Below are 17406 nucleotides of genomic sequence, written 5' to 3' on the forward strand. Positions count from 1 at the left end.
TCCCTATTGGTCTTTCTTTCCCTGAGGAATAGATGTTAATTTCACTGTAAAATGACACCTAACATGTGCGATCCATTTTTTACAAATTACTGTGTTGCACAAAGCTTAGCTCCTTTGTGAGTTTTTCTGTTGTTTTCATATTGTTGAAATGCTGAATGATTTTTAATTCACGTGGACTTTTGAGGTGACTTAAACTAAGAAAGAAGCAGAGTTTGTATAGGAGAAGAAGCATTGATGTTAGAAGTCACACCAGTATAATTGTAGCTATTTAAATTGACACTTTGCTTTATTCCTCTCTGCTTTATAACATTTCATTTGGATAAACCGTAGGTGAGTAAAATTGTACTCATGTAGTACTGCAAGCAGCTGGTTGTAAGGATATCCTTGGAAACCAGTTGTCAAATCAGTGTTTCATGCCATTGAATTTGAATTGCCTCCTTTGAAATCACTGCCCAAAAGCAGAGACGAGCTTCTTGATTTAGTTTCCAAAGGCAGTTGCCAAGTGTTTGAGGGGGATGCTAATTGCCAGCTAATGATAAGTTGAGTGTGGGACTCTTGACACACAGCATTGCATGTTGAAGTGGCAGTTTGGTTTTTGTCTGTCTGCAGGCCCGGCGCAGGACCACCACCCAGATGGAGCTGCTGTATGCAGCCAGCAGCGACCTGGGCTGCGACAGCAGTGCTGCAGACTCTGCCCTGGCTGCCTCTGCCTCCTCAGCCGCAGAAACCCAACAAAGTGGGGTGGCTGCTGACACACATGACACTTCTGCTAGGGAAAGAGAGTTTATACCCCCACCATCTGGCTTACCTTCTAAGATAGGCAGCATGTAAGTTTGGCCATGCTGTACTAATTATCCTTTGCTTTTAAAAAAATGCATGTTGCCAATTTCTTGTAATCTGTTATTTTAACTTTACAAACGAGGTTGATGTACTTGGAAGCTTACTAAATAATACTGACAAAGCTCTTTCCTTTCTACCATCACCACTCTAGAAAGCATAAATGCAGTCTCGTAAGTACTGTGGTTCTTACTGAAGATCTAAGTTCTTTTAAGCTGCTTTGTTATTGTAACTGGTCTATGAAGAGGGGAAAACCCCTCTAATACCTTGAATAGTTTGCTATATTAGTACTATGAGAAATGCACATTCTAGGGAGGTAGTGAGAATCTGATTAGAACAACAGAGAGATTTTAAAAACAGCAAAACACAACCCAAAACCTTTATCATGGTATTTGTATATGGTCCTAATTATAAGGAAGAATCTTTCTGTGAGTTGTTGTGTATGGACCATGCATAAAATGAAGAAGTCCGTGCAACAATAGAGTATTCAAGTAAAAAACTGAAAGGAAAATGTTAGATATTATGAATCCTCAAAAATCCCTTCTGTTTGCAGGTTGCACTTAGCTGCAGAACAGTTTTACTAACTGTTCTATCTCTTGATTTGAAACAGAACTAAAAATAATTTTGTCTTTTTACTTTGGGACCAGCAGATGTCTCTCACACATTCTTTTTGTATTTTCACTTGCTCTCGCTGTTCATTTTATATCTACCAATATCACTGCTGGTTACTTGCCATTCACTGCTAGAGATGCTTTTCTTAGCTTTTTAGGTGCTAGCTCCTGTGTTGCACAAGCTCGTGTGTAAATTCAGTGCACTTCTCCCATTCAGTGATGTGGAAATCAGTGTCCCCTAGCTATCTTCATGTTACAGGTTCTGGAGTTAAGCATCTTTTAATATTCATCTGTCCTATTTGCATAATATTTTTACAGCAGTCTCTACCTAATGTACATTTGCATTTTGTATTTTTTACTATGTATTTCTGGCATGTGCTTGAGGTGGCAATTGTGAACAGTAAAACACTGCTGACAGCAATTATTAACCCGTGCTGATGGCTTCAGTGCAAATAGAATCTGCTTGGAAAGAATGCTCTTGAGGGTGAGCATAGGTGGAGAAAACCCACTTGTTTCAGCAGTTAGCATGAGATGAGTAGAGACTTTTGAAGCTTCAAGATCTAAAACACCAAGTGTTATGACCTGACATCCAAGACTCAGGTAATACCAACTTTTGCCTCACTCCATCTTCTAGAATGTATCTATTTATGAAAGCCAGCAAAAAGGCAAACCAGAATTTTCCCAAAACTGTGTTCTGCAAGAATTTGAGAGTTAAATACTGTCAAAAAGTCAATTCAGACAGCAGTTGGCCTCACATATTGAATTGTTATTCATCATGTTTCAGTAGATGAGTGATCAAAAATTCCCACAATCAATCTGCAGTGACCTTCTCACTGCAAGTGTATATGTTTTTTCAAAACCAGAACTCTTGCTGGTTTATCTGGTCATAGTTGAAGAAAACTTTTCTTTATGAGCCATCTGGCCTTCACTTATGGGCCTGTGGTGCCAGCATATCTCTTGTACTAAAATATATTATTCAGGAGGAGATTTTGACCTTACCGGCAATAAATGTTTTCTCCCTTGTGCTTAAGTACTTAAGTGACATTCAGGAATGTAGAGGCTGTAACAGTAATCCAAAATATGGGTTCTCAGAGAGACAGAAATTAATTAGATGTTTAGGTGCAAATTTAGGTGTTGGCGTATGTACCAACTGCTCCACTCTGGAACCCCCTCAGTTTTCTAAGGTCTGTGGTGATTCCATGGTCCTTGGAGAGGGACTTGTTGCAAGGGCGTGTGTTGATAGGATAATGGGTAATGGCTTCAAACTGAAAGATTGTAGGTGTACATGAGATATTGGAAGAAATTCTTTACTGTGAGAGTCAAACACTGGAACATGTTACCTAGAGGAGCTGTGGATGCTCCATTCCTGGAAGTGTTCAAGGCCAGGTTGGATGGAGCTTAGAGCAGCCTGGTCTAGTGGAATGTGTTCCTGCCTAAGAGAACGGGCTTGGAACTAGCTGATCTGTAAGTCCCTTGCAATCCAGACCATTGTGTGATTCTGTTACGTAGGGAGGCACCTAAATACATGTGGCCAGCAGTTAATTTAACTGGAATTCTCTTTACTAAGTTGGTTAGTGCTGTTTTCCTTTGATATGCTCAGCTCATCTACAGCAGCTTTTTCAGAGTATAGTTGTCTTCTGTAGGACTTGTGTAAGCTCAGTTCAGATGTCTGATGTCCTGGCAAATGTAAAAGGGCTCTGGAAACGTGGAAGTAGGTATGTGTCCTGTTCCTTTTCTGTTAGGTCATTGCCATCATGCACCTGATTTTTACACCTATGCTTAGGAAGTTCATTCCAGGAAGATTGTTGTATTTTTAAAATACCTGCATCCCCAGGATTTAAAAATAATTCAGAAAATGATGATGCTATTTACACCCTCTTCTGAGGATGTTCCACCATGGAGTCAAAGATGGAAGACGCAAGGGCAGGTAGAGAGGGAGCAAGTGAAAATTGCCTCCGTGTCTGAGTATGCAGGATGCCAGTGTGAGGCAGAGAGGCTTGGCTTCTAATTTCTGGTTTGGTTTATTTAATCGAGCAGCTGCTCAGCAGACATGTAAGCAACCCTGGCAGTAGACACTATAGCCTGTTTGTCATCCTTGCTGGAAGACCTGCCAGCCTGATTAATGGAATTTGCCTTGTGACCTCAGGATTTTTGCATTCCTAAATGCATACTGGTCCAGCATAAAGATAGGGAAGGGAGCGTGTCCTGTTCCACCTTTTTTGGTGTCCTTTGCACAGCATGCCTAGAGGTTAGGGAGCCCTACATAGAAATGGGTGCTCTGGCCTTGAGGAAATTTGACCCACTTTTTCCCCTTTCTTATGACTAAGCTGCTAGGCTTCTGTGCAAAACCAGGCAGGTTATCACTTGTCCTCCTTTTCCTGTCTCTTGAAGACCCTGGGGAACACTAGGGTTGATGTGCAGTTCTTGGCACTAGGTCCTACAGGTCCCTCACATTCCAGTTAGGGTTTGTGATCACTTGAGACTCTCATCTACTTGAGTCAAGTAGCTGTTTATGGTTGTGCTGTCCATGCTAAAAATCATGTTATTCTGCATTCCAGTCTCCAGGTGGATTTTATATAGCACAGATTTCCTCTTAAGGGAAACATGTAGAGAAATTGGAGCGATGCATATTCAGAACCTGTAGGGCTCTGAGACTGATGGCCATAACCATGTCAGGCAGGTGGCCTGCCAAATGAGCTTTATCTGATTAATGGAGTTGTGTGGAGAAAAACACTTTCAGAATCTGCTTTCTTGCTTTAATGAGTGTTTCATATTCATAGGAAAAAATCCTTCTAAATGCAAAGAAATAGGAAAAAAACAAAACAAATACTGCTTTTGTGATTGCTCAACTAGTGAGAAATGGAAGTTCAGAAGAATGGAGACCACTCAGATTCCTTTATTTTTTCTTTTTTCTGACTGTGGTGAAAGGAAAACATTTGGGTGTCAGCTTTAATATTGTCCTCTTGATATTCTTGGTAATTTTAATGGAGAATAAAAGGTTGGGAGAAAGACCACAGTGGCTGTGAATTGGGATTGTTTCAGAGCAAGAACTGGAGAGAAATGAGGGGTAGAAAGCAAAGGAGAAGGGAAGTAGGGGACAAAGAGAAGCCATGTTATAATAGGCAGCTTGTCGATGGGAAGTACCTTTTCTCACTTCCTAATTAACATGAATATGTTACTGCAGAGTTTCCTTTGTGTATGAGAATCATGTGTTCTTCATGTCTGCAAATGGTCTATTGTAGATGCAAATGTGGTATCTGAAATTTAAGAAATTCCATGATCATAATTTGGGATTCATACTCCATTGTATTTCTTTTAGTGAGTCTCTTTTATTATTGAATTAGTAAATTTCCTTTAACTATTCAGTATCTGACTCTATATTTTGATCAACTTTGAACATTAATAACTTGGTATATTTTTATATTCAAGTATGAGAACAAGTTTATAATCCTTAAATTCAAGAGAGACAATGATAGGTTAAGTACATTCTAACATTTGAAATAACGCTGAGAGAATGACAGGTAATGTTCTGTGAAGGGCCTTAGAGTGAGATAATGATTGCTCTTGTTTTAGTTCGAGACAACCATCTCTTCCAGAGAAGAAAATACCTGAGCCTTCACCTTTAGCAAAGAGAAAAGCCTATGAGAAAACAATGGAAAAGACAAAGACAAAAGAACAAAAACTGTAAGATTATTTTAAATTTATTTCCTCTGATGTAATTTGAATTTTCTTGAAAAATAAATCTGTATTTTTCTATTTCTTTTCTTCCAGGACAGTTTGTATTGTTGTCGGTGTTGATTTTCATTGCTCAGCTTATGCGTGGTTGTTTGGGGTTTTTCCAGGTTGTTTTTCTGTACAAAATAACTCAGGGGCAGAGCCCTGAAAAAATGTCCTTTGGAGCATTTGCAAATTACTTTTTTTTTTTTTTAATCAAAGTCAACAATATCTCTAAGAGCCTTCGATTTTATAAGAATTTCTTTGTTTTACATGTGTGTTTTCTGCCTGTAGCTTTCACTTTTACCACTTAATCTTTGAACATTGTGCCATCTTGCACTCTGCAGCCTTAAGCTTTTTGCCTTCTCTGAGAAATATCAGTAGCTAGAATTACAATCTTAATGATTTGCTTAAGAGAAGAGCATCTAACGTTTGAGGCATGTTGCATTTAACTTTTCTAACCATTCATAACCTGTTAAAGAAGATGTTCTTTTTTTTTTGTAGCTCAGATTCTGGAGCCCCAGAGGCTAGTCTGTCACCTCCTACTTCCCCACCAAGCCGGCCCCGTAATGAAATGAATGTTTTTAGTCGTCTTACTGTTTCTCAGGGAAACACATCAGTTCAGCAGGATAAGTAAGTCACAAAGGGAAGCCTCAGCCCCCAACCAGGGAAATGCAAAGTGTGCTCAAGTTTTCAGTGTAGTGTCTGGTAGAAATTTTGCCCTTCTGCAAGACAGGAGGATATATTTCTCCTGTTTTTGTGTAGTTTTCAAAGGAAATATTTTAAACTACCATGGATCCACGGTAAAAATTTGAGAAGAGAAATTTCCTGCTGAACCTTGTTTCCTGTTTTCTAGGCTATGTCTGGTATTTGTAGTTCTAAACCCAAAATAGAAAATGGTAGAATTCTTAGATGTTTGTGTATTTGTGTGTGTGTTTACACTCAAAAATAGATTTTAGGTGATAATTTAGGAAATAGTGCTTTTGACGGTTACTCAGTTGCTCCAGTGTTGCTCAGAGTGCTCTCACAACAGCACCTCAGAGGATGGGACATAGAAATGGCTAGAACACAGTTGTTTAGAGATTACCCAAATTATTGAACAGACTGACTTTAGAAGGTGATCTGCAAGAGTAGATGATATTCATATCTTGTTTAGAAGAGGTAGAACACATTTTTCTCACATTAGGCATCTGTTTGGGAACCTTACTCCAAATGGCAGTGGACTTCACTTGACTAGAATCTCTATTACAGCTTTCAGTACTGATACAAATACCATGCAGTACTTACGAACTGCAACTCAGATTTAAAAAAACCCTTTATTTGTAACTCTAGCAAGATAAGAAATTGCTTTTGTCTGTTTACACTATTTTTGGAATAAAATGGTTTTTTTTCAGAGGTCTACAGCAACCACATACCAAGCAGTGGCTTGCAAGGCTTTCAGTAACTGTGCTTGTGACTTCTTTATCTTAGCTTACCTTTCTTATTGCTAACTCCCACCAAACCCTTTTCATTTTCTCTGAATTGACTTTGAAGGCAAATAGAAACTGTTGAATCTGTTTGAGTTGAAAATGAAGGACATCTTAAGATGTACTGAAAATCATCATATCTTGGGGAAATATTGTCTTGTATGTTTTCTTGGTTTTTATATTTAAACATTTTTCCAAATGAGAGGTGAAGGATTTTGAACTTAGCATGGCTTGCAAATCACTGTATTTATTTGAGTGAGTTATCATATTTAACATTTATATCTCTATGACTAATATTTATCATGTCTCTTCTACACTTAGCAGGCATTGATGTTCAGAGTATTTTTTTTCTTTTGATATTCTCAACAAGCACTATCTTATGGAGGTTAACTTGTGCATCTATCTTCTCCTTTAAATTTTTTGCCTTTTGCCTTTACTTCTCGAAGAAAATGTTGGGGAAATAAGAATGGCTCAGCTGCTGTTATTCATCTTCTGGTGCTGAAACAGTCTACTGTAACTTACTGCTGAGAGTGATATTTTAAGATAATTATTCTTTCCACCCTACCCCCCATATCATCATGGTTTTGAGATATACCTTGAGCAATGCTGCATAAAGTATGTGGATTTGCATTGCTTTTCTGAGTTGGCCATGCTGTTGTGTGTTCTCATATGGAGGTTCCTTTGCTGATACCTATATTCTTTCTCCTCACAATTCCACCACTGTTGATTGTAGGTCTGATGAAAGTGATTCCTCTCTGTCGGAGGTACAAAGGTACTCTCTCTTTCTCTTTTCTGTTTTCTTGGCATCTCTCACGAAAGTTATTCCAGTTCTTAAGACATTTCATTTTGCTGCATGATTTTTCCTGATATCTGTGCATTGTTTCTCTTGCTTTTGCTGGAACATGAAATATCTGAGTTTTGGGTCAAGCATGTCTCCCTTCCTCCTTTTTTAGGATATTCTTTTATCACTGTTGAGCATGTCAGGTTTTTAATTATAACTGAAGTATGGTGTAAACATTTCTTTAGACACATTGTTTCTCTCTTTGTTTTCTTAAAAAAAAATAGGAGCAGACATTTTCTTATGTTTTATTTGCTTCTCTCATATTTGCTTTTCTTTTTCTGTTGTATGCTTTGATCACTAAAAATGAAATCCTAGTGTAAATAAAAATGAGAAGTTTTTATTACTTCCTTCTGAGACAATGCACAGTGGCTTAAGAGATGAAAGAAATGTAGCCACTTGTGTCCCTGTAGGTTAGGATTTTGGAACTCAATGAAAAATTAGTTTATCTAGAGAAGGGCAGTCAGATAACTGCCAATAATATAATGGGACTTTGGCAGGTCATTGTAGCAGCTGTAGTGGTTTTTTGTCTGTAGATTTTAGAACACTGCATATAGGTAGATAAATAGCTCCAGGACATGTATTTTACATGGCTTGTCAGGGAAGTGAGTGGGTGAGAACAAAGGAGGAATAACTCAGTACAGAGGCAGCATGATCCTCTAGGGAATGCTACAGAGAAAATCATGTTAGTTTAGTGTGATGCTAGAAAACAAACGCATAGAGACCTAAATTAATTAAAAAGCAAATTGTTCCTGTTTTCTTGAAAACATAAAACAGTGCAGATGAAAAGTGAAAGCCTTTCCAAAATAAGGAAGATAATGTTACACAATTTAAGACACTAGTAAAGTCTATAGAAGGATTGCTGAGGAGTAATGAATTATGTGAGTGAAGATGTCCTGAACTGTAAAATGTTTACAATCATAATTTCAATGTAATAGATAAACTAACCGGTTGTCACAAAGTTAGCTTGTATCATAAAGGACTTTTTCCTTTCTATAGCAAACTTCTGAACAATATTACGAATTTTTTAGATTTTCCTAAAGCATCTGATACTTTTTTTGTTTGGTTTTGTTTTGTTTTGATGAGATAGGACTATGGTTTAGTTCCTTTTCATAACAGTTGTGTATGTAATTCCCAAAAGAGCATGACAGTGAATCTTAACTGCAGGCTGGCCAGGTCACTGCTGTATTGCATGTTTTTACCTTGAGGCTTTTCTACACTTTAGAGAAATAAAGGGGTCTGTGTGTTTGCAGTTGTATGCATGGGATTTTAGACTGCTATTAATTTTTGCTTGGTAAAGAATTGTGAGGTGTTTATTTCAGGCAAGTAAGTCTTTTGGCATCACCACAGAATTAGCTGAAAGTGCCCAGGAAGATTCCTCTGGGGTGTCAGCATTCCAGTCATCCTCCCTTTTGGCCATTTGAGCATGAGTGTGTTGTTGGGTACAGGGTGCAGCGAGAACCTTCTTCAGGCACAGAGATTAACAGCAGTTCTCTGTGTCTGCCCATAGAATGCAGATGATGTGAAATGCATGCTGAGTTTGGAATTGACAGTGCACATTACATTTGCTCCATTTTTCAGATTGTGCTGTTTAGATGGTTGATCTTGGGCATACAGAAGCTTTAAGTGTCCTGGTTTGTCGGCATTGTGCAGACTTTGCCATGTACCCAGCTTTTAGCATCTTGTTGTCTTTTCATTTGTTTGTTTTTGTATGTGATTTCCTTTGACTGATAGGCCAGAGCTGACATGTGTTGAGGCTAAATAGTAAAAGTCCTTACATAGTTTATGAAAGGCATTCAGCTGTTCTGCCCTCACATCTAAGAACACTAGATTATTTTTTTCCCCTACATGCAAGTAAATTAGCTTTACCTGTGTCTATTACTATGCCAAACTCACATTCCTTTTTTCTCTTTAGGGGGATAATTAACCCATTTCCTGCTCCAAAAGGCATCCGATCGTCCCCGCTCCAGTGTATCTATACAGCTGAGGGACACACCAAGGCTGTGCTTTGTGTTGATGCAACTGATGATCTTCTCTTCACTGGATCTAAAGGTTGGGCAAGCTCTGTGCACCTCTGCTGCCTACAGAGGCTGCTTTGACAACTTGTGAAATTCTTAATTTGTGCTTAGTGCTGTAAACACAGTGGAAAAATGCTAAGGCTCTGTTTTTCAACATAAGCTGAAGAGGGATTTACAGTAATTATCTACAGGTTTCTAACCCAAATGTGTAGTATTTGGCTGCTTTTTTGTAGTGGAAAGCCAAAAAAAGCAGTAGCATTAACATTTGTTGAGTGATGTGATGGAAGCCAGTGATGGTAGCATGTACACACATGACATGCAATGCAAATAGCTTCAGGGTAAGGGTGGAGGTGGGAATTGGCACATGTTGGGCTCTGCTGCACAGGGTTTGAGTACCCTTCATGCCATAGTTGGTTCTTCGAGCTATCTTCTTCATCTGAGGGTGTCTTCTGCTTCCTCTGTGCATCTCATTGCCTGTCCTTTGTTGTTATAAGAACTGTATGGCAGTTGTGGGAGGGCCTGGAATTTTAGTAGTCTGTAAGTTCCTTACTGGATGATGCAGTCACTCTATAAACTTCTCAAACTGACAGAAGGAGTGTTCTGAAGAAAACATTTTCCTCCTGTCTGTAGTGGATTTTCAGTATCATTGCTCAGTTTGGCTTGAAGATACCACCAGAGGCCACCAGAGCTCAATGGTTTCTTTTCACAAACACCTATTTTATTGTAAAGGATTTCTTAGTTTTGCAGCTGAAACTATGGCAGACTCTTTTTTTCTGAAAGTATCAAAGCTGAGGAATTAGAGTGGCTGGGAAAAAGTTAACACCTGTTGACAGGGAGACTCTCCTTTTCACTAGGTCATATAATGAATAAACCTTGAAATTTCAGGACATCCCTTTTATCCCAGTATTAATTAGCATAGTTGACAACCCCATCGGATGCAGGTCTTCCACTGCTAATATTCAGTTATGTTTCCTGTGGCCATTCTACTAGCTGGCTGTTAAAAATACCAAATCACACACTTTGAGTGAGTTGGCAAACTTTTGATCTTGCAGGTATTAAGCCAACATTTCAACATTTGTACAAGCATATACAGGTGCAAAAAAAGGACATTGATTTAGATTTCGTAAATAATACAAAATCTGTTAATTTCTGTTGATTTTAAATTTAGTGGCTATGTGAGGGGAAAAAAGGGCATGATTTAAAATTTTATTTTACATCTAGATTTGTATTCTAAAGGTTTGGTAGTTTGTTTTTTTTAATGGATGTTTGCAAATGTTGCAAATATTTACCTTTTTGAACTCATATCCTAGCTTCTTAAACTTATGGAAGAATTTTTCCTGCATATATTTTTTGAGGGGAGTTTACCAAGTATTTTATTTGTTTAATTAAATAAAATTAAATATTTTGGAACTTGTTGCTGAAGCAGAAGGTCTTGGCTCACTGACATCAGATAATACTTGCAGACAAATTCAGAAATGCCAGCAAGCTCTCATGTGCATTGCAGATCTTTGATCTTGGTAGTTGGTGTTTTAAAGGGGCAGACAGGTCTTGCTATACTTACCTTCAAGCTATCATAACTAGAGTCTATACATGAAGCTTTCTCTTCATCCTTCCTGTACTTATTTCAGTATAAATGTCTGTCTAAAATACCTGGAGTGGTACAGACATGGAGCAGCAAGGAGCTTCCTGTTCTTGCCAATAGTGTTGCAGATTTCTTGAAATCTTCTGTGCATTTGGGATTTTAACACATAAAAGGTTGCAGTATTTAAATTCCTTTGCTACAGAATCAAAACAGTGATTAAAGCACTCTCTGCTGGGATTTTCAGAGGCCCCCAAAACACTGAAGAGTTTGGGTCCCTTCTCACCTTTGTAGTTTTGTTGTGGCAGTCAGAACTTGGCCATGCTAAGTCTCAAAACTCGTCCTGAACTATGTTTTTGATAATGAATTCTTGAATTAAAAATTGGATTCTTCTCTTCATCTATCATAATCCACACTTTACAGTCTCTAAATTTTCTGCATTTTCACTTCCCTTGAGATTTTTATCCTTTTAAAATGCTTTGGGAGCTAATATGCAGATCTTGAAAGCACATTTAATGATTAACCTTGCTTAGTTTTGATCATGATAGATGTGTATTTTTAAAGAACTACTTAATTTAGCTGTTTTTCTGTGGTGTCTACAGAAATGAAGGAAAATGTATGAGTGCAAATGAATGCATGGACTTTTTTTTAATTAACTGAGTTTAGAAAAAGCATGAGATTTTTCAGGGTTTTTTTTGTTATTGTAAATATTTTTCCCCTTTTTGTTTGTCTTTGTTTAGATCGTACCTGTAAAGTCTGGAATCTGGTAACTGGACAAGAGATTATGTCTTTAGGGGGTCATCCAAATAATGTGGTTTCTATTAAATATTGCAACTACACAAGCCTGGTCTTCACAGTTTCAACCTCCTATATTAAGGTGTGGGACATCAGAGATTCTGCCAAGTGCATTCGGACGCTGACGTGAGTGTGCTGAACCTCAGATGCCAAGCATTCAAATGAGTTTTAGTTTTAGATTCATTTTATTATATTTAAATCAGTGTTGCAGTACAGTGCAATATAGTACACTGTTGGGAATGTTTCTTTACTAAGCCAGTATGGGGCACTAGTAATGGGAACACAAACCAATTTGCATGTAGAGTTTTATGAGATGTTCAGTATTCATAATTGGCTTATAGCCTTTTTTGCTCAGTGAAATAGGTTTGTTTTTAGAGAGTATACAAAGTATGGCAAACTAACTGTAGAATTTGAGTTTTTTATTTTTTAATTTTTTTTTCCTTTTTCTCCTTCTTTGTACTCAGGTCTTCAGGCCAAGCTATGCCTGCTGATGTGTGTTCAGGAAGTACTAACAGAACAGTTGCTATCCCAGCTGGAGAGAACCAGATCAATCAAATTGCACTAAATCCAACTGGCACATTCCTCTATGCAGCTGCTGGAAACTCAGTGAGGATGTGGGACCTGAAAAGGTACTGAACATCAGCCAAAGAGAATGTTCTCTAGGCGGTTACATGTGCATAGGCAGCAAAGTTGTGCACATGAAACAGTCAGTGAAGTGTTTCTTCTGTATGGTAGGGTCCACACCTGGGCAAAATATGGTATCAGTTACAGATCAGCTAATCCATCTGTGGTGGTTACTGAGATTTTCTCATGTGTTAAGGTTCTGGTGAATAATTTCAGTAAAAATGACTGGAAAAACACAATATTTTGTTTGACAGACACTGCAAAACACACTTTAGTAAGGTGAGGATGGGAATCCTGACTAGTAATTGTTGATGAGATGATGGAAGCCAATGGAAGTCATGTAATGTAATATGGGATTATGACAGCTGCACTATAATTACACTTTTCCAAACAGAACCTGCTCCCAAAGAGAGCATTCAAAATACAGAAAATACTTATGAGGGGACTGATTCATCTTTACTTTAAAATGTTTTAATTCCTATTTTGCATAAGGAGAGAGGTTTTGTTGTATTTAATGTAGATTTAATATTTATCCATGGATATGAACAATAGAGAATAGTTAAACAAGAGGATGAGTACTGAAGACATAGGGAAAATAAAATTATCCATTCTGTCAGAAACTGTGCTATGTACTGTATTGGATATATGAAAAATTAACAAATCCTCATTTCTTCTCTTATAATTAAAGATTTCAGTCTACAGGAAAGCTAACTGGTCACCAGGGTCCTGTCATGTGCCTTACTGTCGATCAGATCTCCAATGGACAAGATCTTATTATCACTGGTTCAAAGGATCATTATATAAAGGTAAACCACTAGTATTTGCTTATTTTAACTTGGCACATCAGCATGGGATGCAGACTTCAACAGAAGTGGCTTACCTCTACACATTCAAAATGTGATAGCCAAGATGAAAATTATTTCACCAGTCATGGATCATGAAAAATATTCAGTCATAATACTTATCACTTCAGTGTCTTTTTTGTTTCACAAGGAAGATGGATGCATGGTTGTCTCCAGTTAAGTTTTTTTCTTAATCCCCATTAAATTGGATGTCAGGTGTACAAAGTCTTGGAGAAATATTCGTAACATCTACTTTTAGGTAACATTTAACTCTTTATCTTAAATCATTGCCTCTGTTTTGGAGTGCAGACCTAATTGTTTCAGCAGAGACACCCTGTGTGTTCCTCACATAAGAGAGTCCAGGGTTTAGCCCAGGCTCTTTCTGAAATGTTACCTGTGTTCTGAAGTGGGAAAGACAGCAAGGTCAGCACTTCTCAGCCAAGGTGGCCAGTATACTTTTCTGTTTCTTGGAATTGTGTTTAATTCACTCAAGGATACGGAATCTGTTTTTTGGGAGGAGGGCATTATTTTTGTCTGTCTTTTTTTTTTTTTTTTTTTTTTTTTTTTTGGCTCACCTCAGCCAGTGGCTATTTGAACCCACAGGCTCCTGTTTCTCAGGGCTTCACCCAAATCACCAGACCTAATGAACTGTAGATCATCTGTAAAGCTGACCCTCACACTGCAAAGAATATGTGATGCATGAGGCCAAAGAGAGAATGGACAAAAAACCCTACCTTGTTATGAGGGGTTCTTTGTTCTGTTCTCACACACTGGCGAGAGTGTATGAACACAGCTGGGGATGGAGCAGGATCCAGAACCTGTGTGAGCTTTCTCACTGAGCTAGGCTTTCTTTTTTTCATATTCTGCAATTCTTGGATGCTTGGCTGTGCCAGATGCAAAAAACTGCCTGAGAGGTTGGCGCATAGTTGGACAGTTTGGGCTGTGGATTTGAATCCTATCGGCAGTGTCCCTATGGTTAGAGGTCAGGGGATTCTTAGGCAGTGGGGAGACAGAGGCAGACACTCTGTGAATTACTTCTCTGCACAGTTCAGAATATTGGTTTAGTTGTGAGCTGCCATCCTGGCACTGTAATGAGGGAAGGACCTCAGTGGGAACAACAGGGTGGCATCATGTAATGCAAGTTTGTCGTGCTGTGAGCTCCTGTGACAAGCAAGGAGGTGGGAGGGCTTTTGGAAAACAAAGCTGTCAACAGGCAGAGAAGTTTATCTACTGTCCTACTTGTCCTTCCTTTCTGTGGCCAGGCTACATAAATCCTCCTAAGTCTGCCTGCCGCTTGACTTACACCACTGCAATGTCCAGGGATATTTCAGCCATTTCTGTGTGCTTCAGAGTAGTGTGTGTTCTCCACAGTGAATGCCTCCAGAATTGTCAAGCCACTTTGGATAGTATAAATGATCTGTATGTGCAGCTGTCTAAGAATTCTCAATGCTTCTGTTCAGCCTGGGAAAGAGAAGGTTATGTGGAGACCTCATAACTTTCCAGTTTCAGAAAGGGGCTTACATGGAAGAGAGGGACTCTTCATCAGGAACTATAGTGACAGAACAAGGAGTAATGGGCACAGATGGAAAAACGGGAAATTTAGGTTATGATATTAACATGAAATTCTTCACTCTGAAGGTGGTGAGACACTGAAACAGGTTGCCCAATGAGGTTGTCCTCATTGGGATGCCCCAATGCTGGCAGTATTCAAAGCCAGGCTGCATAAGGACTTGAGCAGCCTGGTGTAGTGGGAGGTGTCCCTAGTACTGAAGAGGAGTTGGGACTACATGATCTTTAAGGTCCATTTTAACCCCTTAACAATATGTGGTTCTCTGCATGGGTAGGTCTGTTGGGCTACCAGGTCTGGTGACAGATACGGTCATGCCACAGAAAACTACTGTCTTGTCTACTGAGTCAGTAATATTAGTCATCTCTAGGTACCTGATTCTTCTGGTTTATCATTGAATTTTTTGTTACAGTTGGAACTGATGCATGTTAATTGAATGCGGTAACTTATTTTAAAATACCTTTAGCTCACAAGGTATTATTTTACACTACCAAGCTCTCCCTTTTCTACTGTCAAGCTTATTCATTCTAAAAGGCCAATAAAGAGCAAATAATAGAGGATAAAGTTTGACATTTGCTTGTGAAACAGAGCTGGTGGTTTAAAAAGTTACAGCTCATCTGTTCTTTCAGCTCAGTCTCACTGGGTGAGTTCTGGTTCCCTACAATGCAAAATGAATCAGGATTGCTTACACTGCAGCTCTAGCAACAAAGACCTGATGGGATTGATTATGGCTTAAATTGTTAAAACAACCTTTTTTAAAGAGTTTGTTTTAAAACCCCATTCTTGGAGCACAGACAAGGAGAGAAATGTGTCTAGTACATGAAAAGCATCAGTGTGTAACAGTATGTAACCCTTACCAAAACAACTTGTCCAGAAAAACATGTTAATGCCTCTTTCTGGAGCTACTTACCTGTGCAATTCTCCCAGAGTGAGTTATGTTTCCCAAACTCATTCATGAACTTTGTTTCTCTAGCCCACCACACAGGGTATATATGGGCCCTTCCTGTGAAGCTGCTGTGTATATGATATTCAAGTAGTAGTACTTCTTCCCAGAGCAGTCTTCTCTGAAGTCAGTGGAGTATTCCCACTTCAGGCAGGAGGTGGAAGAGGAGAAAGGAGTGGTTCTGGTAGATAAATTCTGTCAAATATACATCATGATACTTAATAAGTATCATGATGTATATTATAAGTAATAAGACTGTAATAAGTTTTTTCCCTAAAGTTATTTGCTGCATGACTTTCAGGCAGGTTAGATGGCAGAAGATTTCACATAACATATTTTATTATTTATTTTAGATGTTTGATGTGACTGAAGGAGCTCTTGGAAGCGTGAGTCCTACACACAATTTTGAACCTCCTCATTATGATGGCATTGAAGCACTTGCTATTATGGGAGATAACCTTTTTAGTGGCTCGAGAGATAATGGAATTAAGAAATGGGATTTGTCTCAAAAAGACCTTCTTCAGGTAATGAAAAAAATCATGCAGCTGCTGTGACAGTCACGCTGTAGAACTGTTTTCTGGCTGTATAAATGCTCAGGCTCATACAATGACTATTCACATAGACACTGGTGCTTTTAATAGCGAAGGCATAGAGGACTGACTAAGAAAGAAATCAAGAATATACTTGATCTTTACATGCAGTTGCTTTTCTCTTCTGTGCATGTAGCGTCAGGAAATTCTGATGAAGTGGTTATCCTGTTTTAGCTCTGAGTACATGGGGGTTTCTTTCTGCTTCAGAATAAAACCAGCATCTGCCTCATCTGTGACTGGAATCATTGGATACTTGTCTTTGACAAGTTAGTAAATTTTGGACTGGGAACTCATTAATGAGAAACAATACTTTAGATCAGGCTACAGAATATTTTCTTGTGAAGAGATTTTACAGCCTGTCTCACTCCACCCGGTCTTAGACTTGAGATCATCTCCTTATGCAGTGCATGTGTTGTGTTATGTATACAACACACAATAACACTTGCTGTCAGAACACGTTTGCTGTATGTTTTTTCTTATGTAAAAAGGAAAAAAAAAAGGATGTAAAAAGAAAAAAAGGGTGTAAAAGGACCTCAAATCCAGGGAATTTGCAGTTTGTTTGGCATGAAGAACTTTGCTTTTTGCCTACCTGCTGTAAGCTGATCTGTTCTTCTAGGTCTTATGAGAGGTTCTTGAGGTACAGTTGTGATTATTTAACTTGAGACTGAGCAAGAACTGGAAGGCAGAAAAACAAATTCCACAACAGAGTGCTGGTTTTGCAGTAATTTTTAGGAAAAGGGGGAGCATGCATTTAATACGCAAACTGATAGCAAGGAAATAAAATTTTAAAGTATTGGGACGTGAGAAAATAATGGAATGGCTACTTTAAAAAGAAAACTTTTATATGGGCATACTTAATATTCCATAAATACATAAACTTTCTTGACCTTCATTCAAAATCATCCAGTTCAATGCCAGTTCCTTTTCAGAATGCTATGAAGACTTCACAATTAAAATAAGGATTCATAAATTTGACATCTTA

The 17406-nt window shown here is 38.4% G+C and overlaps 1 protein-coding gene across 11 annotated transcripts in view; it reads left to right on the forward strand.

Annotated features, from left to right (window-relative positions):
- The window catches only part of KIF21A (kinesin family member 21A), an 86779-nt gene that overhangs the window by 64189 nt on the left and 5184 nt on the right, over positions 1–17406 (forward strand). For 4 of the 11 annotated variants that reach the window (XM_038155728.1, XM_038155727.1, XM_038155730.1 and 1 more), the window contains 9 exons: positions 610–827; positions 5022–5132; positions 5667–5795; positions 7362–7400; positions 9382–9518; positions 11804–11984; positions 12323–12487; positions 13171–13288; positions 16188–16358. In XM_038155728.1, the coding sequence (XP_038011656.1) occupies positions 610–827; positions 5022–5132; positions 5667–5795; positions 7362–7400; positions 9382–9518; positions 11804–11984; positions 12323–12487; positions 13171–13288; positions 16188–16358 (1269 nt within the window). The remainder of the gene's footprint in view (positions 1–609; positions 828–5021; positions 5133–5666; positions 5796–7361; positions 7401–9381; positions 9519–11803; positions 11985–12322; positions 12488–13170; positions 13289–16187; positions 16359–17406) is intronic. The other 7 variants (XM_038155731.1, XM_038155738.1, XM_038155733.1 and 4 more) reach the window with 4 other exon arrangements.

This window comes from Motacilla alba, chromosome 1A, assembly GCF_015832195.1.
Source record: "Motacilla alba alba isolate MOTALB_02 chromosome 1A, Motacilla_alba_V1.0_pri, whole genome shotgun sequence".
NCBI lineage: Eukaryota > Metazoa > Chordata > Aves > Passeriformes > Motacillidae > Motacilla > Motacilla alba.